The 22309-nt window shown below is 49.5% G+C and overlaps 1 protein-coding gene and 2 long non-coding RNA genes across 9 annotated transcripts in view; 2 read left to right on the top strand and 1 right to left on the bottom strand.

Moving 5' to 3' along the window:
- CD46 (CD46 molecule) overlaps positions 1 to 16203 on the top strand; it is a 21933-nt gene extending 5730 nt beyond the window's left edge. Inside the window, exons 10-13 of one of the 7 annotated variants that reach the window (XR_010993776.1) lie at positions 269 to 335; positions 14505 to 14596; positions 15477 to 15583; positions 15878 to 16181. Coding sequence is in view for 6 of the 7 variants with exons in the window: in XM_068173529.1 (XP_068029630.1) it covers positions 269 to 335; positions 11184 to 11382; positions 14450 to 14515 (332 nt within the window). In the remaining variant the exon portion in view is untranslated. Of the gene's footprint in view, positions 1 to 268; positions 336 to 1818; positions 1917 to 3693; positions 5558 to 11183; positions 11383 to 14449 lie in introns of those variants that run through there. The other 6 variants (XM_068173532.1, XM_068173529.1, XM_068173530.1 and 3 more) reach the window with 6 other exon arrangements.
- On the bottom strand, positions 8131 to 20036 carry LOC137462791 (uncharacterized). The gene is made up of 3 exons (XR_010993777.1): positions 19297 to 20036; positions 16104 to 16209; positions 8131 to 8497 (listed from the first exon to the last, which is right to left on the bottom strand). It is a non-coding gene; the product is annotated as an uncharacterized lncRNA (long non-coding RNA).
- Positions 18326 to 22309, top strand: LOC137462792 (uncharacterized). Its single transcript, XR_010993778.1, has 2 exons — positions 18326 to 18702; positions 18788 to 22309. It is a non-coding gene; the product is annotated as an uncharacterized lncRNA (long non-coding RNA).

Below are 22309 nucleotides of genomic sequence, written 5' to 3'. Positions count from 1 at the left end.
TGTTTTAGTTTCTGAGCTGCTGGTGGGGTTTTGCCATCTTTGTGGTCACTGGTTCTGAGCTGAACTATCTTGAAGAATCAAATATTTAATTTACATGGCTCATTCCATAAATAAGTTGGGTTGTGGGGTTTTTTGGGGGGGTAGAGGTGGGATAGACCTGTAGATGAAAACAAGGCTATTTCTGCAAAATTTTTGTTGCTTTTTTGTGAGCTGGAGATGATCTTTATCACGCTAAAGTGCTTTTTTTTCACTTTAATTCTTTTTAAAGTGATTGTGGTAGTTGTGGTGCTCCTGGCAGCCTTCTGGATCTACAAGAAATTCTTCTCACAGAATGGGTGAGTAAGCTTTCTTTTTATTAATACTGCAAATTCCTAAATGGCTGAGCCAAAGCTGTGCTGTTGTTTAAGTTTCTTCAGCTTTGTGTGCCCTTTCTTTTTCAAATGTCTGATTTTGTGTGAGCTCGTCCCAGCAGCTGATGGAAGCTAAAGCCTAACCATGAATTTCACTTTGGTTTTGGATCTGCTGTTCAGCTAAGCTGCTAATTAACACTTGCACTAATTTCAAGGAAGGAAAGACCCCGTTTTCAAGCTTGTGTTTGGCAGTGTCCACTTGCCAAGGAAAGTATTTTGTCCATCTGCTTCAGACATACCAGTTTATCTCCTAAAGCCAGGGGGAGTCTTGGTTGTGTGGGCTTGTGCTGCCAGAAGGTTTTCAGGTTTTTCTTCTCTTCTTGGATCCCCAATGTTGGTGTCCCTATGTTTAAGACTTGCAAAATCAACTGTAAAATACTAGATTTGTGCATAAGCAATTAGTGTTCTGTTTTTAATGAGACATGTAGGGTGTTTTAAACTTTACCTTCAAAGCAGCTGAGGTTTTAGGTGTGGTTTTTGCTGGAGGGGCAGGAGATTTAAATTCCTCTTTGTGCATTGCTTTTTGCTGTGATGTCTGGTTTTATCTTCTGGAAAAAACCTTTTTGTTAGAGAAATATTTTTGTAAAATGCAAAACACTGACAGTCCAGAGCAGGTTAGGTGGTACACACAGAATGTCAGGATGAGCGTCTCATCAGAACAGTGTTGTCTTTTTCCAGAATCTGTTGGGATTTATCTGGAGTACATGAAACAAAGGAAGGGATGCTTTAAATGAAGCAAACTAGAGGGAATATTCCTTTGGTTCATATTTGTAATAAGCCCACACAGAGGACTTGGGAGAGCCCTGGAGATGGTTTATATCCAGTGAAGTTTTAGCCTTAGTGTCTTTTAAATAGGCAGTGCAGTATCAATCCAAGGGCCAGAGTGTGCTGCTGAGCAATTTGGTGCTTTTGAGCCACTGCTTTTATTCAGTACTTGGATATTCTGCAGCCTGGATGGGCCAGAGAAGAGCTCTTGGCAGTTCAGGGCAGCACTTGCTGCCTTCGCCCGTGGAGAGACTTCTCAGGGCGTAGAAAGCAGGAGGGATCTAAAGCAGCATCATCAAAAATTAAAGACTGTGACATTCCTGAATATCTGACAGCATGAAAAGCCTTTTTGTGCCTTGTGCTTGCCTTCATCTTCCTCTCTGAACATCTGACTGTTAAAACTCTTTCTTGTCTGAAAACCCTGATCTAATCTCTTTCATGAAATCCTCCATCTCCCTTTTTAGTGCTCTGAGTTCCTGATGCAGCTGAGCCTTTGTGAGCTGTTGTGCTTCCAGCCCCTGATCCTTGCTGGTTTGTAGCCTCCAAATGACAGCAGATCTTTCCTTGGCCTCTCTTTCTTGTGTGTGTAAAATGCACTTGGATGGGACATTCAATTAGACCTTTCTCCCTTTCTGCTGTTCAGCTCGTACACAGTTGATGAGAGTTGCAAGGAAATTTGTATTTTAAAAACTAATGTCCCAGCTGAGATGGAAGAAACTGCACAAATGAATTAATGAAAAGGTATAACTTTCCACTTCATTTGGACTTCTTGCAATGAACCTTAAGTGTCTTTTTTATTGTGGTTTGCTTGGAATTTCAGGAGTGTGGAATCCATCTAGCTGGGAGCCTTGGCTTCCTGTAGGAAACAATATCTTAACTTTTCATTCATTTTGGGAGAACAGGATATAATATATAGAGAATTATCATTCAGCAGTGTCAGTAAGAGCTTCCAGTGATTGTAAATCACATTTCTTGGTGTTATGTTTGAAGAATGAGTAGCATATTGCCTACAATGCTCAGAGGAATCTTTGCACCCATCCCAGTGGTGAGTTACTTTTCTTAGCTAATAGTTTAATTCCCTGTAATTAGAAGCTGGAACCACCTTTGGGCACTAAAACTCTAAAGGTAGTTGTGCATCCCTTCAGAGAAAACCAGATCACATCTCCCACAATTACTGATTCATCTGCATTTTTGCTTTCTAGAAGAGAATAAATGGAGGGTCTAACAAAGGATCTTTTGAAACCTTCTTATGAAAAGGTGATTTCTTTTTCAAATTCAGAGTTCTGTAGCCCTGAAAAGAATGAAAATACACTTGCTTTGAAGCTGATGTCCTCTCCTGTATTTTAACCTAATGCTCACTCCAGAGAGATGCATGTGGTGAATGTTGGGGTTCCTCCTGCACTTGTGTAGGGTCAAATGAGCTCTTCCAAAATCTGGCTCTTCAAACCTTGTTTGAACAGAACACTTTGCAGCTCAGTTTGACTCTTCCTTGCCAGTGTTTTGTCGCTGCTATCTCAACAGAGCTGGAACTACAAATATTTTTTTTTAAATCAGCATCTTCTCTTTTTTTTTTTTGTTGCTTTTCTCCATTGCACAGATTCTGAGGAGGTGATGGGTTCTCTTATTCCAGCTTAATGCAAAGGTCTTTTCATGTGCATAGTCTTGATTTTATTGACTTTTAAAGGACAGGTGAATTTTCAGTATTTTTGATGAGTTTTAATATGAACATTAAGCTTGGAGTTTATTCCAAAATAATGTATAGATTAAGGAATATTATCTTCACTCTAAAGAAAGATGCTTCTAATTAAGATAGGATCTGTTTTCTGGGTTAATTTTGCTTATTTTTGGAGAGAAAAAATGAATAGAATTCTTCATTCCAATCTTACCTTTACACATGATAAAAGAAATTACTGGTCTGGTGTGTCAAAATGCTGGTAATTCTGGAGGTTTTCTTATGGAATGTGGAACTCCTTAGAGACTTGGAGTAATAGCACTGAGGTTTGGTATGGGATGGGTTTTTTTGTTAAAGCAAAACAGGAATTATTCAAGAACTTTGGACATATATAAGAATGTCATTGTGAATTTTAATTCCTGAAGGTTTAAGTATTGTAAAGTTGCTGTTAGTGGACTGCAGAATCAAAACCCACACAAACTAATATTTCATTTTTGGTCAGAAAATAGATACTAAACAACACATTGTAATTAAAATGAATTCCAGGGTGCACCTGGTGGAGTTATGGGAATCCTGGTTAGTTTTTGGTAATACCAGTCATCACTTGAAATGATCCCTTTGGATCAAAGGCTCTGCTGCTCCTTGGTCATTCTTGACAGTTCAGTAGCTGAATGAAGCTAAAATCTCCTCAGTCCAGCAGTTGTTTGGTAAAGAGAGGCTAAAGAATGACCCAGTTTGTGACTTAACCTGCAGCTTTAATGACAAAACCAAGGATGTGCTTTCAGTGTAAATGTAAAACCTCTTGCAATGTAAAACCTCTGATTTGACTTGTTTTTTTGTTTGTAGGAAACGTGACAGCACTCCCAGTTCTGCCGAATATAAGATGTGTAAAGCATGACTGCCCTTTTTGGGGGGTGGGGGGCACTTTGCAGTGGCGTATCCCTGTCAGAGCTGGACAAAGACTGATTGCCCTTGCAGTGAGTGGCTGTCCATGAGTTCCTTGTGCTGTGTCTTGCTCTGCTGATGAACTGGAGGAGGAGATGCTTGATAGGATAAAGAGTGTGTGTGCATATAGGTAACACAGATCCTGCTTTGCCTTCTGGGCCCCTCGTTGTCCCTCTGTGCACGCGAGCCGGGGAAAGGCAGTACCTGTAGCATGCCAGAGTCTGTGGGAGTGCTGCAATGGCCCTGTCCCAGTGCCAGCTGCTGCTGCCTGCTGCCTTCAGTGCCACCTCTTTGCTTTGATGTCCAATATTGTCCTCTCTCCTGTAGAGTTCTGCTCACTCAATCCTGGCTGTCCTTCCCATCCCTTTTTGCAGCAGAGGTGGTGTAAATGGTTCTGTCCTTTCCTTTGTACTCTGAAATGTGTTGTTGCTCATTCCCTGAAGAGTCTGGTGCCATTGAAGGCGATGTCTTTTGGAAACTTATCACAGTTAAGATCTTATATACTCTACCTCTTTGTCTGCCAAAGTTGGTTGCTGTATATATATTGAATTAAAGTGTGCCTTGAAATCAGAGTTTTATAGCTTTTCCTTTGCTTTTAAGAAGGAAAAAAGCCATATATATTTCTGATTCTTTGCTATAATCTCCCAAAGACTGTGGTGGATTTGTTGGAACTGAAAACTGAAGGATTCTGTAGCAAAGGCATCCCCTGCCTGTTGACAGGAGGTCCCTAATTAAAGGAACTGCTGAGAGCTCAGTGGTGGCTGTGTCCTGTTGTGAGCACAGTGGGAGTTCCTTAGGGTGCTCGATTTTAGTGAGCCTTGATGGCAGTTATGGAGATCTTCTGTAGCTTTCAGGAGTAGAAGTGGGTGCTGTGTGATCCACCTTCCTTGCTTTTTTACTTGAAGTCACATACTCTGCATTTCTAACCTCTGGCTGCAGACTGGGATGTTAAATCAAGCTCTGAAAAGCTGGATTTAGCATCAGATTCCTGTTTAGAAGCAGAAGCTTTTCCCTGTCACTCACTTTTCATGTTAAAGGAAAACCAACCCAGTTCAGTTGTGTGAGTGCTGGTAGATGTGGTGGTCTCTTGTTTGCTGCTTGTTCATCAAATGTTTTAGTCCAGATTCTAACTGCAGGAGCCCCCACCACGGTGCTTGCCATTAGTTTAGAGTCACTGCTACTTCTAAGTCCTCAGCAAACCCCAAATCTTAACTAGAACAGGTTTTAGCTCCATGAGTCTCATTATCAGCATACAGGCAGCTCCTGATTTTCACAGAAAACCCAAACAGCCTCACTTCAGATGCCCGAGGCAGCATTGAAAGTGCTCTGGCTTGTCTGTGGCTGCTTGGCTCTGCTCTCCCTGTCATCAACAGATTGTTGGCATGGCACAGAACTGTTTGGGGCTTTATAGGGCTTTTTGGGACAATCCCAGCAGTCGTATTGTTGGAGTTCATAATAGGCTGTGGTTATTAGAAAGGGGCTTTGGCTCTGCAGAAGGATTTGCTGTTCGTGGCCTGGCTGATACCTCAGTTTGAGAGTTGTTTGTAAACACTGGGATGTGTGACTGGGACTGAGTGTGGTGCTGGTCAGGAGCTCAGCTTGCTTGGTGTGGCATCTGCAATGTGCTTAAATACACTGGACTGTACTTAATTGGGAAGTGAAATCACTGTAAAAAGTGGCCGTGTTTTTGCTCTTCTTTCTGGATGTAAAGATTAGCGATGATTTGTAAAATTCCAAATAAAAATGTTAAATTATTTAGCAGTAAGTGTTTGTCTTTCATTCATCATTGTGCTGAGCAGCTCTTCTCCCATTGTTATCCAGATGACTTTTCATGTCCCAAATATCAGGTAGAAACTGCTGAGATTGAAGTTTGCAGTTTGTGCACAGAGTTACTCAGTGGTAGTGTAGGGGATGGGTTTTAATTTGCTGAGCACCTTTTCCTTTTAGAATTGCAGAGAATTTCCCAGAACCTCCAAAATTTGACAGTGTTGACTCCTGAAAAAATTGGTGAAAAGTTGATGGAGAAGAGGAAGTTTATCTTGGGGCTGATCTGGTGGAGCACTTGAGGCAAAGCCCAGAGTGTGTTTTGGCCCTTTTGTCCAGTGTGTGACAAATGCAGTCCTTAGGGAATACAGCTCCAGTGGGTTTAGGTGACCTGTGAAGGAGAGTGGATTTAGGAACTGTGGGAGTTTCACACTTGAAATGTACTGAACTTCCATGTGTGGAGTCAGCTGCTTGATAGAGCGAAGCCTTTCAGAAAAAAATAACTTCATATGCTGTATTTCGTTGCAGTTTGTGGTTGTGATACTCAGAGTGAGCTGATATGGAGATGATGCCAGGCTACACAACTTTGCACTGTGGAGTTTGGGTTTGCAGTGAGCATTGAGGGGATAAGCAGAGTTTCTAGGAATGGGATGATCTTTAATCAGCCTTCCAACCCAAACCATTCTGGGATTCTGCTCTGTGATTCTATGAATCTGACTTAAACACTACAAATTAATTTGGGCTAATTGTCATGAGTCCAGTGCTATTTTTCTAAAACTCAGTGCTGCATGAATTATTTCCTTTTGGAGTCTGGAACTGATAATTAAAGAGAGGTGAACTCTGTGCTAAGGGAAAGGCTGCATGGAATAAAAATGTGTTGTTGCCATCTACTGGTGACAGGGGCAGTGGGAGTAACAAAACAAGTCCAAAGTTATGTGGTTTAGGGTTAAATAATGTGAAGTGACAGTGCTTGGTGGATTTTCAGTGTCACACTTAAAATCAGTATAAATTAAACCCTGCCCATGGCAGGGGTTGGATCTGGGTGATTTTAAGGTCCCTTCCGAGCCAAACATGCTGATTCTCTGAATCCAAATACTTGTGAGGGTGGTGAAAATGGAGCTGGGGGCTGAAATGAAGAGACTTGCAGCACTTAGGTGTTGTCCAGCAGGGAAGCAGGTGATCTCTCTACCTGAGACAGAGCCCAGGAGCATAGAGCACACAATTTTATTTAAAAGGAGAAAAAAAAAATCTGTGTAAAGAACAGGTTAAGGCAAACAAACAGCACATGGAGTAGAAGTGGCCAGAAGGTTGGGTGGCTGTGTTGTCACACCCAGGCCCTGGCTTGCTTGAGTTGAAGAGGCTGAGTTATGTTTGAAGAGATGCTTCTCTCTGTCTGGAAGCATCCCATCCTCACGTGAAGGGGATGCTGACTGTCCTCCTTGTGTGCAGGATGTTCGGCCTGTGGGGGGAACTTCAGGTCAGAGAACAGCCAGCCAGTGGTGTTGGGGAGGCCAGGTCGTGCTCTGGATGGTGTTTGTTTGTGACCTGGGGGGTGAGGGAAGGAAGTTTCCCATTACTGTTGCTTTTCCCCCTACATCATAACCGATTTCAAATGGTGCTAGACAAAAACTGAGACTCTGAACACCAAGAGAAATCGGTCAGCCTGTGTAAGAGACGTTTTCCTGGCTCAGAGAAGGATCCTCTTGTAGATGACAGCTATGCATTCTTTAGAGATGACTACTCAGTGCTCTGATCAAACCTTCATCCACACAGGGATCGGCTTTTCCGTGTCTGGGAACACGCTGGACAGCAGGGAGGGCAAAAAAAAAAAAGTTCAGCTTCATTCTAGGTTGGGGTGCAGGGCTGGAGAAGTGAAATATTGCTAGGAGGTACCAGCAGCAAACTGGAAAATTATTCTGGAAAAAGGAGTGGGTTCTGTGTGTGCTGAAAAGTGATTCTGGAAAAGGGAGTGGGTTCTGTGTGTGCTGAAAAGTGATTCTGGAAAAAGGAGTGGGTTCTGTGTGTGCTGAAAAGTGATTCTGGAAAAGGGAGTGGGTTCTGTGTGTGCTGAAAAGTGATTCTGGAAAAAGGAGTGGGTTCTGTGTGTGCTGAAAAGTGATTCTGGAAAAGGGAGTGGGTTCTGTGTGTGCTGAAAAGTGATTCTGGAAAAAGGAGTGGGTTCTGTGTGTGCTGAAAAGTGATTCTGGAAAAAGGAGTGGGTTCTGTGTGTTCTGCGTGGCATCTTCGTGATGCCCGTGGCAGGGGCTTGGAACAGGATGATCTTTAAGGTCCCTTCCAATCCAAGCCAGTCTGGGATTGCTGAAGGCACTTCTGTGTCTGACTGCTGAGGTCAAATTGTCGGGGGGAATTTCTGTGTTTGCAGAGCTCTGGAATGAGAATCCTGTGGTGATGGAGTCCCCAAGCAGAGGGTGGAAATCCTTTTGCTCTGAGGCAGTGAATTAAAGGTTGATCCTAGTTTTTGGGTATCAAACATACTCTTCCTGTCAAGGTACAAGAGATAGCACGTTGGTTTTCATGCAACTTGAGGATCACTTTACTCTGGACAACTTGAACTCATATCCATTGTTTATTAAGCAGAGGTACACGAGCAGGAGGCTGTGCTGGTGTGGCCCTGGCTTGGGAGGGTGCATACAGTGGTTGGAGAAGTGTCTAGAAATCAGATGATGTTACAAAATGGATGGCTGGCAAAAAAATAACCTTTGGAAAAGGGGCTGATTTGAGGAGCAGAGGATGTTGTTGAAGTGAGCAGGTGCTTGGTCTCCTCCCACGCTGTAATTCTTGCTCCTAGAACACTGATTTCAAATGGTGCTAGATACAAAGTGGGAAAATCTAAGCCACCATGTGAAACCAGCTTCCAGAGGAAGACACATCTTGTGCATGGCTGCAGGCTGAGGGAGAAAATCCTTCATCTCCACTGTACCTAGAGAAAAATTCATTTATTTAATTTTATTAGATAGCAGGACAGTTACCTTGGGCTTAGCTACTTTATGGATACACTTGTTTTGTGGCATCTTGTGGATGGTTGAGGCTGGTGTAGGAGAAATTGAATATGTGGTGAGGAAAACCCCCAGCCTGGCAGTGAGTGTTGTTTCCTGCCCTAGCCAGGTGGAATGCACTCAGGTTCTTCCCAGCAAGTGATGCTCAGGGTTTTATTTCTTGCTAGTGCAGAGCACGATGCTGATGGGGTGAGTGTGGGGAGTTTGTGTGGTACAGGAACACTTGTTCCATTTCACTGCAGATGAAACCAGGCTATAAACCTCATTCTGTCCAAGACAGAGAGTGTTCTGGCTTTCTGTCACTCACTGATCAGAGAGTACTGAACACATCAGGTGCTTTTTGTCACAGGGAAAGGAAATGTGAGTGTCCTGATGGAACTTCCTCTGCCAGCAGTCCCTGTGCTTTAAATAAGCAAAGACTTGCAGATTTTTTTGTGAGACAACTTTTAAATTCTGCAGGCAGAATGAAAATAAATTGGATTGAAAGCACTTTTGAGTGTGGGTCAGAACAAAAAGGGAGCGTTCACAAATTGAACTGTAAATGGTTCAGTGGAAGTTGTCGAGGAAGGAGAGTGTGAAAATGAGTGGCTGATGGTTCCTGGAACTGCAGCAGGGCTGAGCACTTAACCTGCAGTGTCCACAGCTCAGAGCAGAGGGAATAGAGGGGGTGTTGAGAAGCCTCTGAGCTCCACACATGCATAATTCAGGAGCTATCAACCCTTGGATAAGTGTCTGACCTGTGCTGGAGTAGAGGCCAATGTGAAATGGAACAAAGCACAACTGGAGGCAGCAGTTCCACTTATTGATGCTTGGGGTTTTGGCAGCTCTGTGTATTCCTGTTGTAACCACATCCAAAAATCTGCTCCGGTGCCTCCATCCTAATGCACACTCCCAGGCAGAAGAGGGAAAGCTCAGAGACAAGAGCTTGTCCTTCCAAGAAAGAGGGATGGAGGAAGGGGAAATAACTGGACTAGATTCCTGTGTCTGGATATTTACTGTCGTTTCTAAATCCATTATCTGGGGCAACAGGGTGAAAGACGAGTGGAAAGCAGGTTCCCTCCCCAGTGCCTGCCATGTGGCACAGTTATTTAGGAGGCACCCTCTATTATCAGGTGAGATTTACTCCTGAAAAGCTGCACCAGGAGTTGCTGCTGAGGAGAGGCAGGTGCAGGATCACAGAATCACAGCAGCATCTCTGAGAAACAGGCTCACAGTGAGGTTTGCTTTGGTTTTTCCTTGCCTCAGTAGTAAGCGTTACAAAGAAATCTTCATTAGATTAATTAATTCACTTAATTTTGTGCTGCTCAAAATGGGAACTTGTGTCAAAGTATGAGACTTAGAAGGACTGAACACCTCTGTACATCTTCCCCCCCTGCAAAGGAGACCAACCTTTCCAGAAATATCATGCAGCAGATGAAGACCAATGGCTCATTTATTATTTATAGTTTTGATAAAACCAAGTTTCACTTCAGCATAATTAAGATGCTGCTGCCCCTCCTCCAGGCTACCTGGAGTTTGTCCTGTTGCCTTCACAAGCTCCCCAGAAGGTGTCAGCCCTTCTTGGCAAGGTGCAGGTGCACATTTGGGAAGGGTACATCTGTCTGTGCTTTCCTTTCCAAGGCTCCCAGTGTGTCTGGGCAAGAGAAAGGAGCAGTTCGGGATGCTGTGATCCACAGCTCCCTGCTGGGAATGTGCACATGGGCAGGAAAACAGGAGCACGGGATGCTTTGGGTTGGAAGGGACCTTAAAGCTCGTCCAGTGGCACACCTGCCATGGGCAGGGACACCTTCCACTGTCCCAGGCTGCTCCAACCTGGCCTTGGACACTCCCAGGGGTGGGGCAGCCACAGCTTCTCTGGGATTTCCATCCCAGCCCCTCCCCACCCTCACAGGGAAGAAAATAAAGCAGTGCTGGTCTCAAACTTTTGCTGTGTGGAGAGCAGCAAATACCGGCACCTGTGCTTGCCTTTGTCACAGTGGTCTGGGCTTTCCAGTAAATAATAGCAGGGAAAGTACAATATCATTCTGTGGTTTTCCTCCTTCTTGGATTTTTTTGTGGCAGTGCTGTTCTGTAGCTTCTTTCAGAGGAACAACTCAAAGCCTTTCATGGACTTCACACTGCTTTACACATCCCATAGGAGACAAAGACAAAAAGGGAATCCCTGCCTTCCCTGTGAAAGGGAACTTCCTCTCTACCCTGAGACCTTCAGTCTGCAGGAACAAGGCAAGCCTGGATGTCACAGACCTGATTTTGCACAAGCTGCACCTTCTGTAGAAAGGCAGATCCGGGGCTTTTACAGAAAGCAAAGCAGATCTCAGTGTGCATCATAAATTTTTTCCTCCATTTTCACATCACGGGGTGAAACTCGTGGTTCACCAGGCTCTGGTCTCCCCTGGAGAAAATAATCCCTGTTTTACATGCTGAGAATCTGAGCTTGATGCATCATCCTCCCAGGGAAGGAATGAATCAGCCCAAGGCCAGGTGCAGGACAAGGGGTGTGACAGTACAAGTGGTGACCTGTAAGGGGAATGGAAGTGAGTGAACTTCTAAGGTTTCAAAAAAAGCCTCCTCGGCGTGGGGAGCCTGTAACTGCATCTCTTTGTTGTGCAGGTCTGGTGCTGCGTGGGTCAGCTGTGGACAAATGTGCTCTGACTTGCACTGGGAGCCAGTCCCGTGTGGAACACTTGGTGTGTCAGAGCACGGCCTGGCCCGAGGGGAGGCAGAGCGGGGGCTGCACTGCTTAGGAAAATTGATATTTGTGCCTACAGATGGCTCTGGAGGCCACTGCTGTTATGGGCACCAAAAGCAGGTACTTCCTTCACGAGTTTAAAGCATAAGGGAGATATTTTTTCCTTTATTAAGACCACAGTAAAAACTCCACATTACAATCCTGAATTGAACGTAGCCTATTCCTTCAGTCCTTCTCTTGCAGCCTTACATCTGCAGTACAAATGGAGTTAAAAGCCAGACGCTGTGTCTGAAACCCCCCAAAACCCAAGGCAGGCTGAACACTGGGACAGGATGGGGGTAAAAGCCTGTGGAGCTTTGTGTCCCTTTTGACTGTGAGCAATGGGACTGTCAGGCCTGCTTGGTTTGAGTCACTGATTTCAATTCCTGTCAAGGGGAATCTGTCAGAGCACGCTGCAGTGTCTGTTTTAGCATGGTGACCATTAGAGGTGTGCTTAGATATTAGTGCTGTAATTCCCCAGCTTGTGATCCCCTCTGCTCATCTGGAATTGCTTTGACTTGCCTGGAGTCATCCAGTTCTCCCCCAGCTTTGCTCTCAGGAGGGTTCCTGGGTGAACCCTGCACCTGTTTGGAGGGCACAGGAACTGCTGAACCCCTGGATCCTGTGGGGGATTCCAGATTTCACAGGGAACGGTGAGGAGAAACTGGGCAAACTCAAGAAGAGCACTGCACTTGCATGGCTAGAGATCAGGGGAGGGCAACTCCCCTGGAAAGAAAACTCATCAGATTTAGCCCTACACAGCCTGAGTGAGCAGCACATTGCAAAACTCACTCCGCTCAAACAAATGATCCACCTAAGCAGCTGCAACCAGAAAGGCCATTTTCTATTCCTAACTCCTGTACCTAAGCATCACTTTAGAATGTAAAGTACTGATTGCAGGGCTTGAAAGCTCTCACAGGGAGATGATTGTTGTGATTTGTACAGTCAGTTCAGGAACATGGTGTTCCCCCAACACCACCGCTCCAGCTCCTCCAGGTAATGGCAAGGGGAGCCATATTTTTCCTTTGTGTCGTTCTAGAGACAAAAGAATGTCCTGTGCCAGGGAGGAGCATAGGGAAACAAACCCAGCCAGATGTTCACTGAAGTATAACCTGCCTTTAAACCAGACATCTGAAAACAAGCCTTTAGTTTAACACTACCTGCAGTACAAGGACCTGGCAAAACAGCTGGAGAAAAGCACTGACCAAACACTCCTGGCTGACTCCCCCAGGCACAGGAGCTGCTGGTCTGTCCCTGTTCCCAGGGTTTCCATCTCCCAGAAATATCACCGTGTGTCCAAGAGCCATTGTCAGTGTTTAAGAAACATCTGAGCTGGATACCCAAACGCAGCAGTGGCTCTTGTTGGACTCCTGAGTGCCGTGAGTGTTTGTGGGGGGAGCTGAAGAGATGAGCTTCTCTCAGAAATAGCTCTTCCTTGGAAAGCTGGAGGGCTGAATCACAGTGTGTTGGCTCAGTTTTTAGCAGACGAGCCATCACATCTGCCTCCCTGTAGGCGAGGAGCCGTCACTGGCATCGGGATTGGCAGCCAGGTTCTGTCCCTTTGGAAACCAGGGAATAACCATGGGGGAGGCGAAGGCTCATCGTGAGCAGGGTCGGGCTGGGGGCTCGGCGAGCTGGGCTGGCAGCTCTGGGAGCAGGAGGGGTCTGCTCGTGGCCCTGCTTGGCCTGCCCTGCTCCCCCTGTCCCTCTCTGTCCACAGAACCTGCCCCCAAGTTGAACTTTGGGCACTAAATAAGTTCTTTTGCTCAGGGGCATTAACCACTCCTCTGCTGCCTGGGAGGCTGAGGAAACCAGAGCCAGCCCTGAGCATATCCATGGCTGGTGTTGTCCTGAGACAACTGAAAATACGAGTGAGATGGGCAAATAGGAAGACCAGGGAAAAATGAGGAAACCTGGGAGGGGACAAGACAGCTCCTGAGCTGAGGTATCTGACACTGAAAGCACCTGAGAGACACCCCTGGCTTGACAGGCTCTGGGGAGCCTGCACAGTCCACCTGATAGCCACAGAAATGCAAATGTACACAAGAGATTTTCTTCCTAGAACAGAGTGTGAGCCCTTAAATACGTGTCACTCCTGGTTCCCTGCAGTCCAGAGGAAGTTTTGGGGGAAAAGGGGATGAGGGAACTAGTGGAAAGTTTTTGGAGCTAGCAAGAAACAAATTACAGATACGGATTTTAAAATCTTTCAGAGACACGGGATTTTTTTTGGAGCTACAGTTTTGGGCTCAGTGCCCCCACTGCTGCAGTAATGTTAATTTTCAAGCCTCCCCTCCAGGTTCGGGCATGGGCACAGTTGCAAGAGAAGTAGATTGGGAGTTCCTGAACCAACTGGTTGCTGACCATGAGTCAGGGGAATGACCTTGCAGCAGGCGGCTCACGGTGCCGCTCTCGGAGCCGTGCCAGGATAAACGGCACTGGCATCTCTGAGCGCTGGTGGAACCATTTTGTGACATTCCAGCTTGGCCTTTTCTACTGCTGCCTTTGCACCGAAATTGTTTGGGTGGGTAGGAATGGGATAGAGTATTCCCTTTTTTCCTCACAGCCTGGGCTTGGGACTGTCTATATACTGATATAAAGAGGACATGGACAACTCTTGCCTACATCCTTGTCCATTAACATCAGCATTACAGATATTTAACCAAATTAAATCTTACTCTCCCCCCCGGCCATACCCATATTAAACTGTAAAAAAACACCAGGATAAAGTTTTAAAAATCCTACGCAGCAGCACTGAATTTTCTCGATAGGTCTGGGAGAGATTTGTCAGAGAAGAGAGGGTAGAACACTTGGCATTTAGATGTTTTAATGAATGTTCCCAAATAAGAAAAGAAAAACATTTGCTTGTAGACTTTAAGCTTCTCACAGCATCAGAAAGCTCCTGACACAGAGCCCAATGCTGTATTTGTATAACATGGAAATGAACAGCAGCAGCAGCAGAGCTGCAGGCTCCGAGCCTGCTCTGCGAGCAGCAAAATGGCCAGGGGTGCTGGGGCTCATCTGAATTCCTTCACCATTTGGGGGGTCACTAGGTGGATCTGATAGCCCTGACCCTTCGGGTGTGGTTCAAACTCTAACATCAGTATGAAATTAATGTTTCTAACCACATTCAAGCTTCTGCCCCCATCAGCTCCACTCCCTAAAGCACCGACAGGAACCAACAGCAAAATTCGTCTGCGTCACAGATGTAACATGACCATCGGCAAAACAAGAGCAGGAGGAGATCATGGCTGCCTCGTCCCTCACAGAGCCTTCCTTCGCTAGCAGACAAGAAGAGGTAATGCTTTTAAATTTCTGTCACGGGCATGTGAAATCCTGCCCTTCCTTCCCCGAATCCTGCGGTCCCCGAGCGGTCAGAACGCCCAAGAAAATTGCGTGTGTTCTGTCGGCGTGGTACCGAACGCTGCGTCACGATGCTGCACCAAGGCCGAGGCAGAGCAAACCCCACTCCCCAGAGCAGGGAAACCCAGATACAGGAAAATGAATCAGCTCCTACAGTGTCACACACACAAGTGTCAGAGGGAGGGAGAAATCACAGCTTTCCCCAGTCCTTTTGCGGCACTGTGCAGAAAACGATCACGGAACAGTTACCCAGGTAGAGCTCACGGTGACAGTGCCACCCCTGTGCACACAATCACTGCTGTCCTACAGAAATATGCCATGTCCCCTTCTTAGCCTTGTTTCCTGCCAGTCCCACAGATTTACCTGCTGACAGTAACCTCAATTCCCGGGTAATGAGATTTACAGCTGGAGTTTAACATTGAAATAACTCCTCTTTTATCCGTCTCCTTCCCCTCCCTGCGTTTAGGCACAGTTAAACCATCGCTGTGGCCAAAACATGGTGGCAAAAGGAATTAAACCAAATACATCCCTGCGCTGAACACACTCAGCAGCCAGTGGTACCTCCTTGAAAGCCATGAAACAGCACTAGCTTTATGAAGTCAGGGCTTCTCCACCCCACAACCGTGATGGGGAAAACCACGAAGAGTTGTCCATGCAACCAACACTCGGAAAAACAGGCTCAACCCACCCATCATCCACACAACCCAGCATCGTGCCTTAGTCCAGCTCCTGGCCGTACAGAACCCCCTCCACAGCTGCCTGGGACTGTTCTCGCGTGTGTGTCTGTGTATTTATGCCTGTCTGTCTGGCTGCAGGGACCACCGTTGTCACTGCTGTTCCTGTTGTTCCCCTGCTCTGCGGATCTGGCGCTGCGGGAGGCAAGGATGCTCCGAGGGAGCCAGCTACAGCCAGCGAAGGCTCAGTGAGTCAGGAGGGGTTGTGATGACTGCAGTAAGAGGCTGAAATTCCCTATGGAATCTGGCAGGGAAGGAGGAAAGATGGAGATGGGAAGGAGGGAAAGAAAGTGGGGAGTGGCACGTACAGTCTGTTGGGTTCTTCCCTCCCCGTCCCTGCAGCGCACTGCCGTTGGAAATGGCGGCCCTGCGCAAAGGACGGCGTCGCGAAAAATCCGCAGCGCTTGCGGCCTTCGCGACCAAACCTCCGAAATTCCGTTCGGGGTGTAAATCCAGCCCTTCCCTCTCTCCCTGTCTCCCAGAGCACCCTGCAGAGGCCAGGCTGCAGCCCAGGCGATGGGGACGGCGGCCGCGCGGTGCCTGAGCCCAGCGGTTGTTGCTAAACAACCAACCCTGACACTGGAGATGTCAGCCAGTGAGTAACAGAGATTAAACACTCCTGCTAGCACATCCTGAAACTTGGGTAAGCCTCAGAATGGTGAAAGGCTATGGAATAATGGTCCCTGTTGTATGAGAAAGCAAAGTTACCACTCCACTGCATAATCGGGAGACTTCCTCGGCCAGAAGGACCAAGCTCTAGGCTGGCTGTGTCCTCAGCACTTCCAGGCAGAGCTGCCATCTTCATTGCTGGGCGCTTTAAGAAGAAAGGTGAAAAAATAGTATAGTAAATGGTTAAGAGGGAAAGGTGTTCTCCCCTTCACTTCCTTATCCTCTCTCTGAAGCTGCTCTCTGCCCTCAGTCTCCCGTTCATCCTTAACCAGTTCCCAATCCTTCCGTCCTTGCTTTCTAACGCTTTTACTCATTTGCAAACCTTTACATAGCCATCACTGAGGGCATTCTCCGTCTCTCTGTGATGTAACCGAGCCTGTAGCAAACACACACTTGTGCAAACAAAAGCTGACTTTGGGCAAGAGTCGTTTTCATTTCTTTAACTATTCCCACAACATAATTTCCAGGTGCAATCCCTGCCCCAAGCAGTTCACAGTGCTGCCAACACTCCAGCACCTCACAAGGGAGAAGGAAGCGAGGAGAAAAGTCCTGAACCCCAGTACTTTCCCCTGCACCGTGGGCTGCAGCTCTGACACATCATTGTCGTGACTGGACGGCGAAACGAGACCTCCTGGGAGCACCCATGGGTGAAGGGCTGCACCCAGCACACCCAGCAGTGACCAGCTCCTGTCCTGCCTGCTGCCCGAGGGACACCTGGCATCCCAGGATCAGAGGTGGGCGCAGAGCGAGCAGCGGGCAGGTCGTGGTGGGCAGGGAGCTGGGAGCAGGCAGAGGAGGGCAGGGAGCAGGAGGAACAGACAGGCAACAGACAAGGAGCAGGCAGGGAAATAGGACAGGGGCAGCTGCTGGTGCTCAGAGTACTGGGATCAACGTTGCGGTTGCAGAGGGCAGCCCAGCGCTCACACGGCCACTCTGCTGACGGCCGTGGGCAGGGAGCAGGCAGGGAATGGGGAACAGGGAGCAGGGCATTAGGCAGTGGGCAGAGGGCAGGAGCCCGGCGCTCTCAGGGCCCCTCCTCTGACACGAGCAGTGGGCAGAGTCAGTGAGCAGTGGGCAGAGCACAGCCCTGGTTGCGCGGCTTGCAGGGAGCAGGCAGGGAATAGGGAGCGGGCAGTGGGCAGTGGGCAGAGCACAGCCCTGCTTGCATGGCTGCTCTGCTGACACCTGCGGACCGGGAGCACGGCAGGGAGCAGGCAGGGAGCAGAAGCAGGGAGTGAGCGGTGGGCAGAGGGCAGTGGGCAGTTCTGGCCGCTCTGCTGACGCCCATGGGCAGGGAGCAGGCAGGGAACAGAAGCAGGGAGCGGGCAGTGGCAGAGGGCAGAGGCAGCCCCGCTCGCTTGCCCACGCCACTGACACCCGCGGGCAGGGAACAGGAAGCAGGGCAGTGGGCAGGCAGGGAATAGGGAGCAGGGCAGTGGCAGAGGGCAGGGGCAGAGGGCAGAAGCAGCCCCACTCCTCGCCCGCTCCGCTGACACCCACGGGCAGGGTGAGCAGGCAGGGAATAGGGAGCGGGCAGCGGGCAGGCAGGGAATAGGGAGCGGGCAGCAGGCAGGCAGGGAATAGGGAGCAGGGCAGTGGGCAGGCAGGGAATAGGGAGCAGGGCAGGGTGAGCAGGGAATAGGAAGCAGGGCAGCGAGCAGGCAGGGAATAGGGAGCGGGCAGTGGGCAGGCAGGGAATAGGGAACGGGCAGTGAGCAGGCAGGGAATAGGAAGCGGGCAGCGGGCAGGCAGGGAATAGGGAACGGGCAGTGAGCAGGCAGGGAATAGGAAGCAGGGCAGCGGGCAGGCAAGGAATAGGAAGCAGGGCAGCGGGCAGGCAGGGAATAGGCAGGCAGGGAATAGGAAGCAGGGCAGCGGGCAGGGGCAGGGGCAGGGGCACAGGGCAGGGCAGCCCCGCTGCTCGCCGCGCCGCTGACACCCACGGGCAGGGTGAGCAGGCAGGGAATAGGGAGCGGGCAGTGGGCAGGCAGGGAATAGGAAGCAGGGCAGGGGCAGGGGCACAGGGCAGGGGCAGGGGCACAGGGCAGGGGCACAGGGCACAGGGCAGGGCAGCCCCGCTGCTCGCCGCGCCGCTGACACCCACGGGCAGGGTGAGCAGGCAGGGAATAGGCAGGCAGGGAATAGGAAGCAGGGCAGGGGCAGGGGCAGGGGCAGGGGCACAGGGCAGGGCAGCCCCGCTGCTCGCCGCGCCGCTGACGCCCACGGGCAGTGGGCAGGCAGGGAATAGGCAGGCAGGGAATAGGAAGCAGGGCACCGGGCAGGGGCAGGGGCACAGGGCAGGGCAGCCCCGCTGCTCGCCGCGCCGCTGACACCCACGGGCAGTGGGCAGGCAGGGAATAGGCAGGCAGGGAATAGGAAGCAGGGCACCGGGCAGGGGCAGGGGCACAGGGCAGGGCAGCCCCGCTGCTCGCCGCGCCGCTGACGCCCGCGCACGGCCAATGGGCTCGGGCGCTCCACCTGCCATCCCCGGCGCGCCCAATGGCGGCGCGGCCCCGGCGCTGCGCCCTCCCCGGCCAATGGGAGCCGGCGCTGGCTCTCGTTAATGATGCAGCAGTCCAGGGAAGACTATCACATGTGAGCTGGCCGCCTGCCAGCATGGAGACACCGAGAGAGCAAGGTAAACAACTTTCCAACGCCAAAATGATGACATTTAATCCCTAAATGCTGGCTTCCCGGCTCGACTCATCTTTAACCCCTTTCAGCTGGTGTGGAAGCGTCTGGAAGGCACTCGTCTACCTGTCCCCAGTGCTTTTAAAAACTGGACGACGTGCCCTGCAATGATCACTGCGTCACCGTTTGCCACTTTGCGAACTACGCAGTGACAAACCTCCGAGCTCCGAATCGCAGGGCGCCTGTTAACCCCTGCACCAACCCCTCGCTGCCGTGCCAGCCTCCAGGGACACGGGGGGGGATGAAAAGCCCAGACAAACCGGGGAAACGGCAGTCTTTGCAAAGTTGTCATCTCTCCCCCACGACTACTACCCTCCTCTGCAGTACAGCAATGCCGGCAGGAGTGACATTAGTACAACCTGTGCCGTCGCTCCATTGAGAAAGCAGCTCTGACGCAGAACAGAGCAATCCTACCCAGCCAAAATAATAATAAAGGCACTTTGGGATCCGAACTTAGGGACGCCGGGGGAAAGGGGCGCCCTGCAAATAATCCAAATACGTAGCCGCAGCTCCAGCCCCATCCTGATCAAAGGGTACGTACGTGAGGGAGACGAACCGGACCGAGGAGCCGTGCCCGTGCACCATCTGCGCAGTCCTCAGCCCTCCGCTCGCTCTGGAGCGCCGCAGAAGAGAAGGTTCCAGAAATTTCCTTCCCGTTAACCCTTTTGGTGTCTGCCCACTCTCCTTCCCCGTGGGATTAAGCGCGCCGGGTCTCCAGCATCGTCAATGGGCGAAGCCTCCTACGCCAAGCGAGCCCGAGTACGAGGTGCAAATGGCAGTGGATGGTGGCAGGAGCCCAGTCCGTGGTGTTGGTGCCACTTCTCTTCTGGAGCCCTCTCTGCCTCTCTTGCTGCCTCTCTCCCCTCTTGCTGCAGCAGGGCTGTTGCTGGTAGACCTATCGACGGAGCTTGCTCTCTCACTCTCTCGCTGAGCTCTGTGACGCAGCTCTAAATTCTCCAGCCTGCTCCTTGTGTTATAAGAGCGGAACTGCAGCTTTCCAGGGAGCCCGTGCCAGCGGTGCCAGGGCCAGGCAGACCGGAGGGAACGTCGCTCCTGGACTCTGCACCTTTTTTTGGCAATTATTCTGTTCCTCACCTCTGTTTCTGCGCTTCCTCCCCGGCTCTCAGCCTCGCATCTCCTTCTCTGCTTCTGAGTCATACTTACCAGGTTAACTCTTTTAGGATTGGTAGTCAGCAGTACAAATCTCGAGCGATAGCAGCTGAAACCACAGCCAACTTTTTTGGTGTTTTCTGCTTTAAAAAAACCAAAGCAAATCTTGCTGGCTCTAAAAAACAAAAACATGTGCACGCACACACACGTTGCAGTAGAGAGTTGGTGCTTTCTGATTAACTGTTTCGGTGACAGGAACCACTGCTTGACTTCCTGAAATAAAATATTTTAGGCCCACGTCCTGCAAATCCTCAGCAGGCAGATCCCCTGAAGCACAAGGCAGCTTAAGAGGAGCTGCTGCTGTGAACAAATGCAGGACTTCTGGGCATGAGGCTACTGCTGGCCCCACAAGCCCCTGCTCTGCTGGCCACAAGACACTGATCTGAGCATGGTTTAGCTGCTGGGCAGGTGCATGGCGTGAGATAAGGTGCTGAAAGTGCTGGAAAGCCATAGGATCTTCTTAATCTGAACAGCATTAATAAGTGTTATCACACACACAGATTCCAAACGCTCGGCGTAGGCAGGGGAACTAATAACTGCGCTCCTGGAGTCACCAGAATCCAATAATCCCTGACAAAGACAGTCCACAGGCAGCTCTGCGTTTCAGCACAGCAGGCATCATCCCCAGGCAAGGAGACTTCTGCAGCTGCACGCTCTCTCCTCGCCTCTGCCCCCCAGATCCCTCGAATAACTCCGGTGCCTCCGGCCAGCCCCGGCACCCGGCAGAGGAAGCAGAGCTCTGCCAGCACCGGGAAGTGTGGAGGAGGATCCGCGGTAGGTGCAGCTCCTGGGAGTCAGGGAAGCTGATGGAGAGGCAGCACTGTGAGGGAGTTGATGTGCACACACAGAGCAGCGAGGAGCAGTCCATCAGGAAACACGGAATGCAGAGAGATCCCTGCTCCGCTCCTCCGTCTGCCATTTTAATTCCGACTTCAGAGCCGGCTGCGAGCGTTGGGTTTTTCACTACAACCAAAGCTGAAGTAACCGCGGTTTTTTCTCCTCGCAGCGTCTGAAGAGCCTGAGCTATTTTGGGATTTGTCTGTACTACACTGAAAATGACACCTGTTACGCACAGACACAAATGAGAGAAATTACAAGCGCCCGGTTCCTCTGATAGGATCCTACAAAAAATGGGGTGAGATCCCGTGGGTCAGGGCTGGGTGAGCAGCACGGGCTCTGCCGTGGGGCGAAGGGGTGACCCCGGTGAACTGAACAGACACCAGTATAAGAAATGTAAAAAGTCTGTAGTAGCTGATGCAAGGGGAAATCAAGCCTCCATGTGACCAGAAGAAGTAGTGCATGATCAACTAAATGCCACAATACATGGTTTCTTATGCAATCGAGCCCATGGGACTCCAGGCCTTACACATCCACTTTGTGGCCAAAGCTGCAGGGATTAACTCCTTCCTTAACGACTGGGAGAGAGCACAGGCTCCTGAAATGAGTCATTCCCCCAGGCAGGCCGGGTTTGCTGAGACTGGAGCTGCCTGCGCTGCTTCCAGTCACTCCCATTCTCTCAGGAGCCCCAACACGCAGGGCCAGGGTGGATTTTCTGTGTTCCCACTTCTCCCTGGTGGTTTGCACCACGCTGTGCAGGCAGGCAGAGGCCACCTCGAGATCCAGGGAGCTCCAGACGTGACAGATGAAACACCCGAGCGAGATGAAAGCTGGGAGCCTCAGAAAGGGGGCAGTTCACTGATGCTTTCGGCTCACACCGCTTTTGTCAGGCCTGTGGTGCGTTAGGAAGGTGAAACCAACTTTGATTTATTCCAAATGACTCTTTCTGGTTGCTGAATGTTTCTATCTTTGCCCGGCTCTAGGTACTTGCTGGTGGCACTCAGGCTGCCAAGAAGAACTCAGAGCTGTGCTGCACTGGGGTACAGTCAACTGTGTGAGAAATCCTGGGGCAGTGGAAAACTTCAGCCCTCAGAAATGAGTGATGAGGCCTGAAAACATTATTTTCTGACACTTTTGGGCAGGATTCAGCATTTTCTGGTTCGAACATCTTCGACATTCCACTATAAAAATCTAGGCTGCTTTTCTGGTTTAACTGGAGCCCATTTCCATGTGTTGCTACTGGTTTGGGTTGGGTTTTTTTTAGCTTTTTTTTTTTTTTTTTTCTTTCCAGACTTTAAAAGTAGGAGGCAGAGCTTTGGTTTTGTAAGAACTGCCTATGAGGGCGCAAAGTCCTGGGCTAGAAAGCAGGCTTGGAAAATGGGAATAATCCATGGCTGTGGTCTGAGACAAGGGAGACCAGTGTCACTGTCAGAATGGCAGGGTAGGAATCTCTTCCAAAACTGGGAGTAACCCCATGGCTGACCACAGCTGGGCCCTGAGTGCTTACAGTGCTGATGAATAAAATTAAGAGTTTTTATAGTGCTGAA

This window comes from Anomalospiza imberbis, chromosome 26, assembly GCF_031753505.1.
Source record: "Anomalospiza imberbis isolate Cuckoo-Finch-1a 21T00152 chromosome 26, ASM3175350v1, whole genome shotgun sequence".
NCBI lineage: Eukaryota > Metazoa > Chordata > Aves > Passeriformes > Viduidae > Anomalospiza > Anomalospiza imberbis.
The sequence above is the reverse complement of the archived record's forward strand: the minus strand, read 5'-3'. Positions and strand labels throughout refer to the sequence as shown.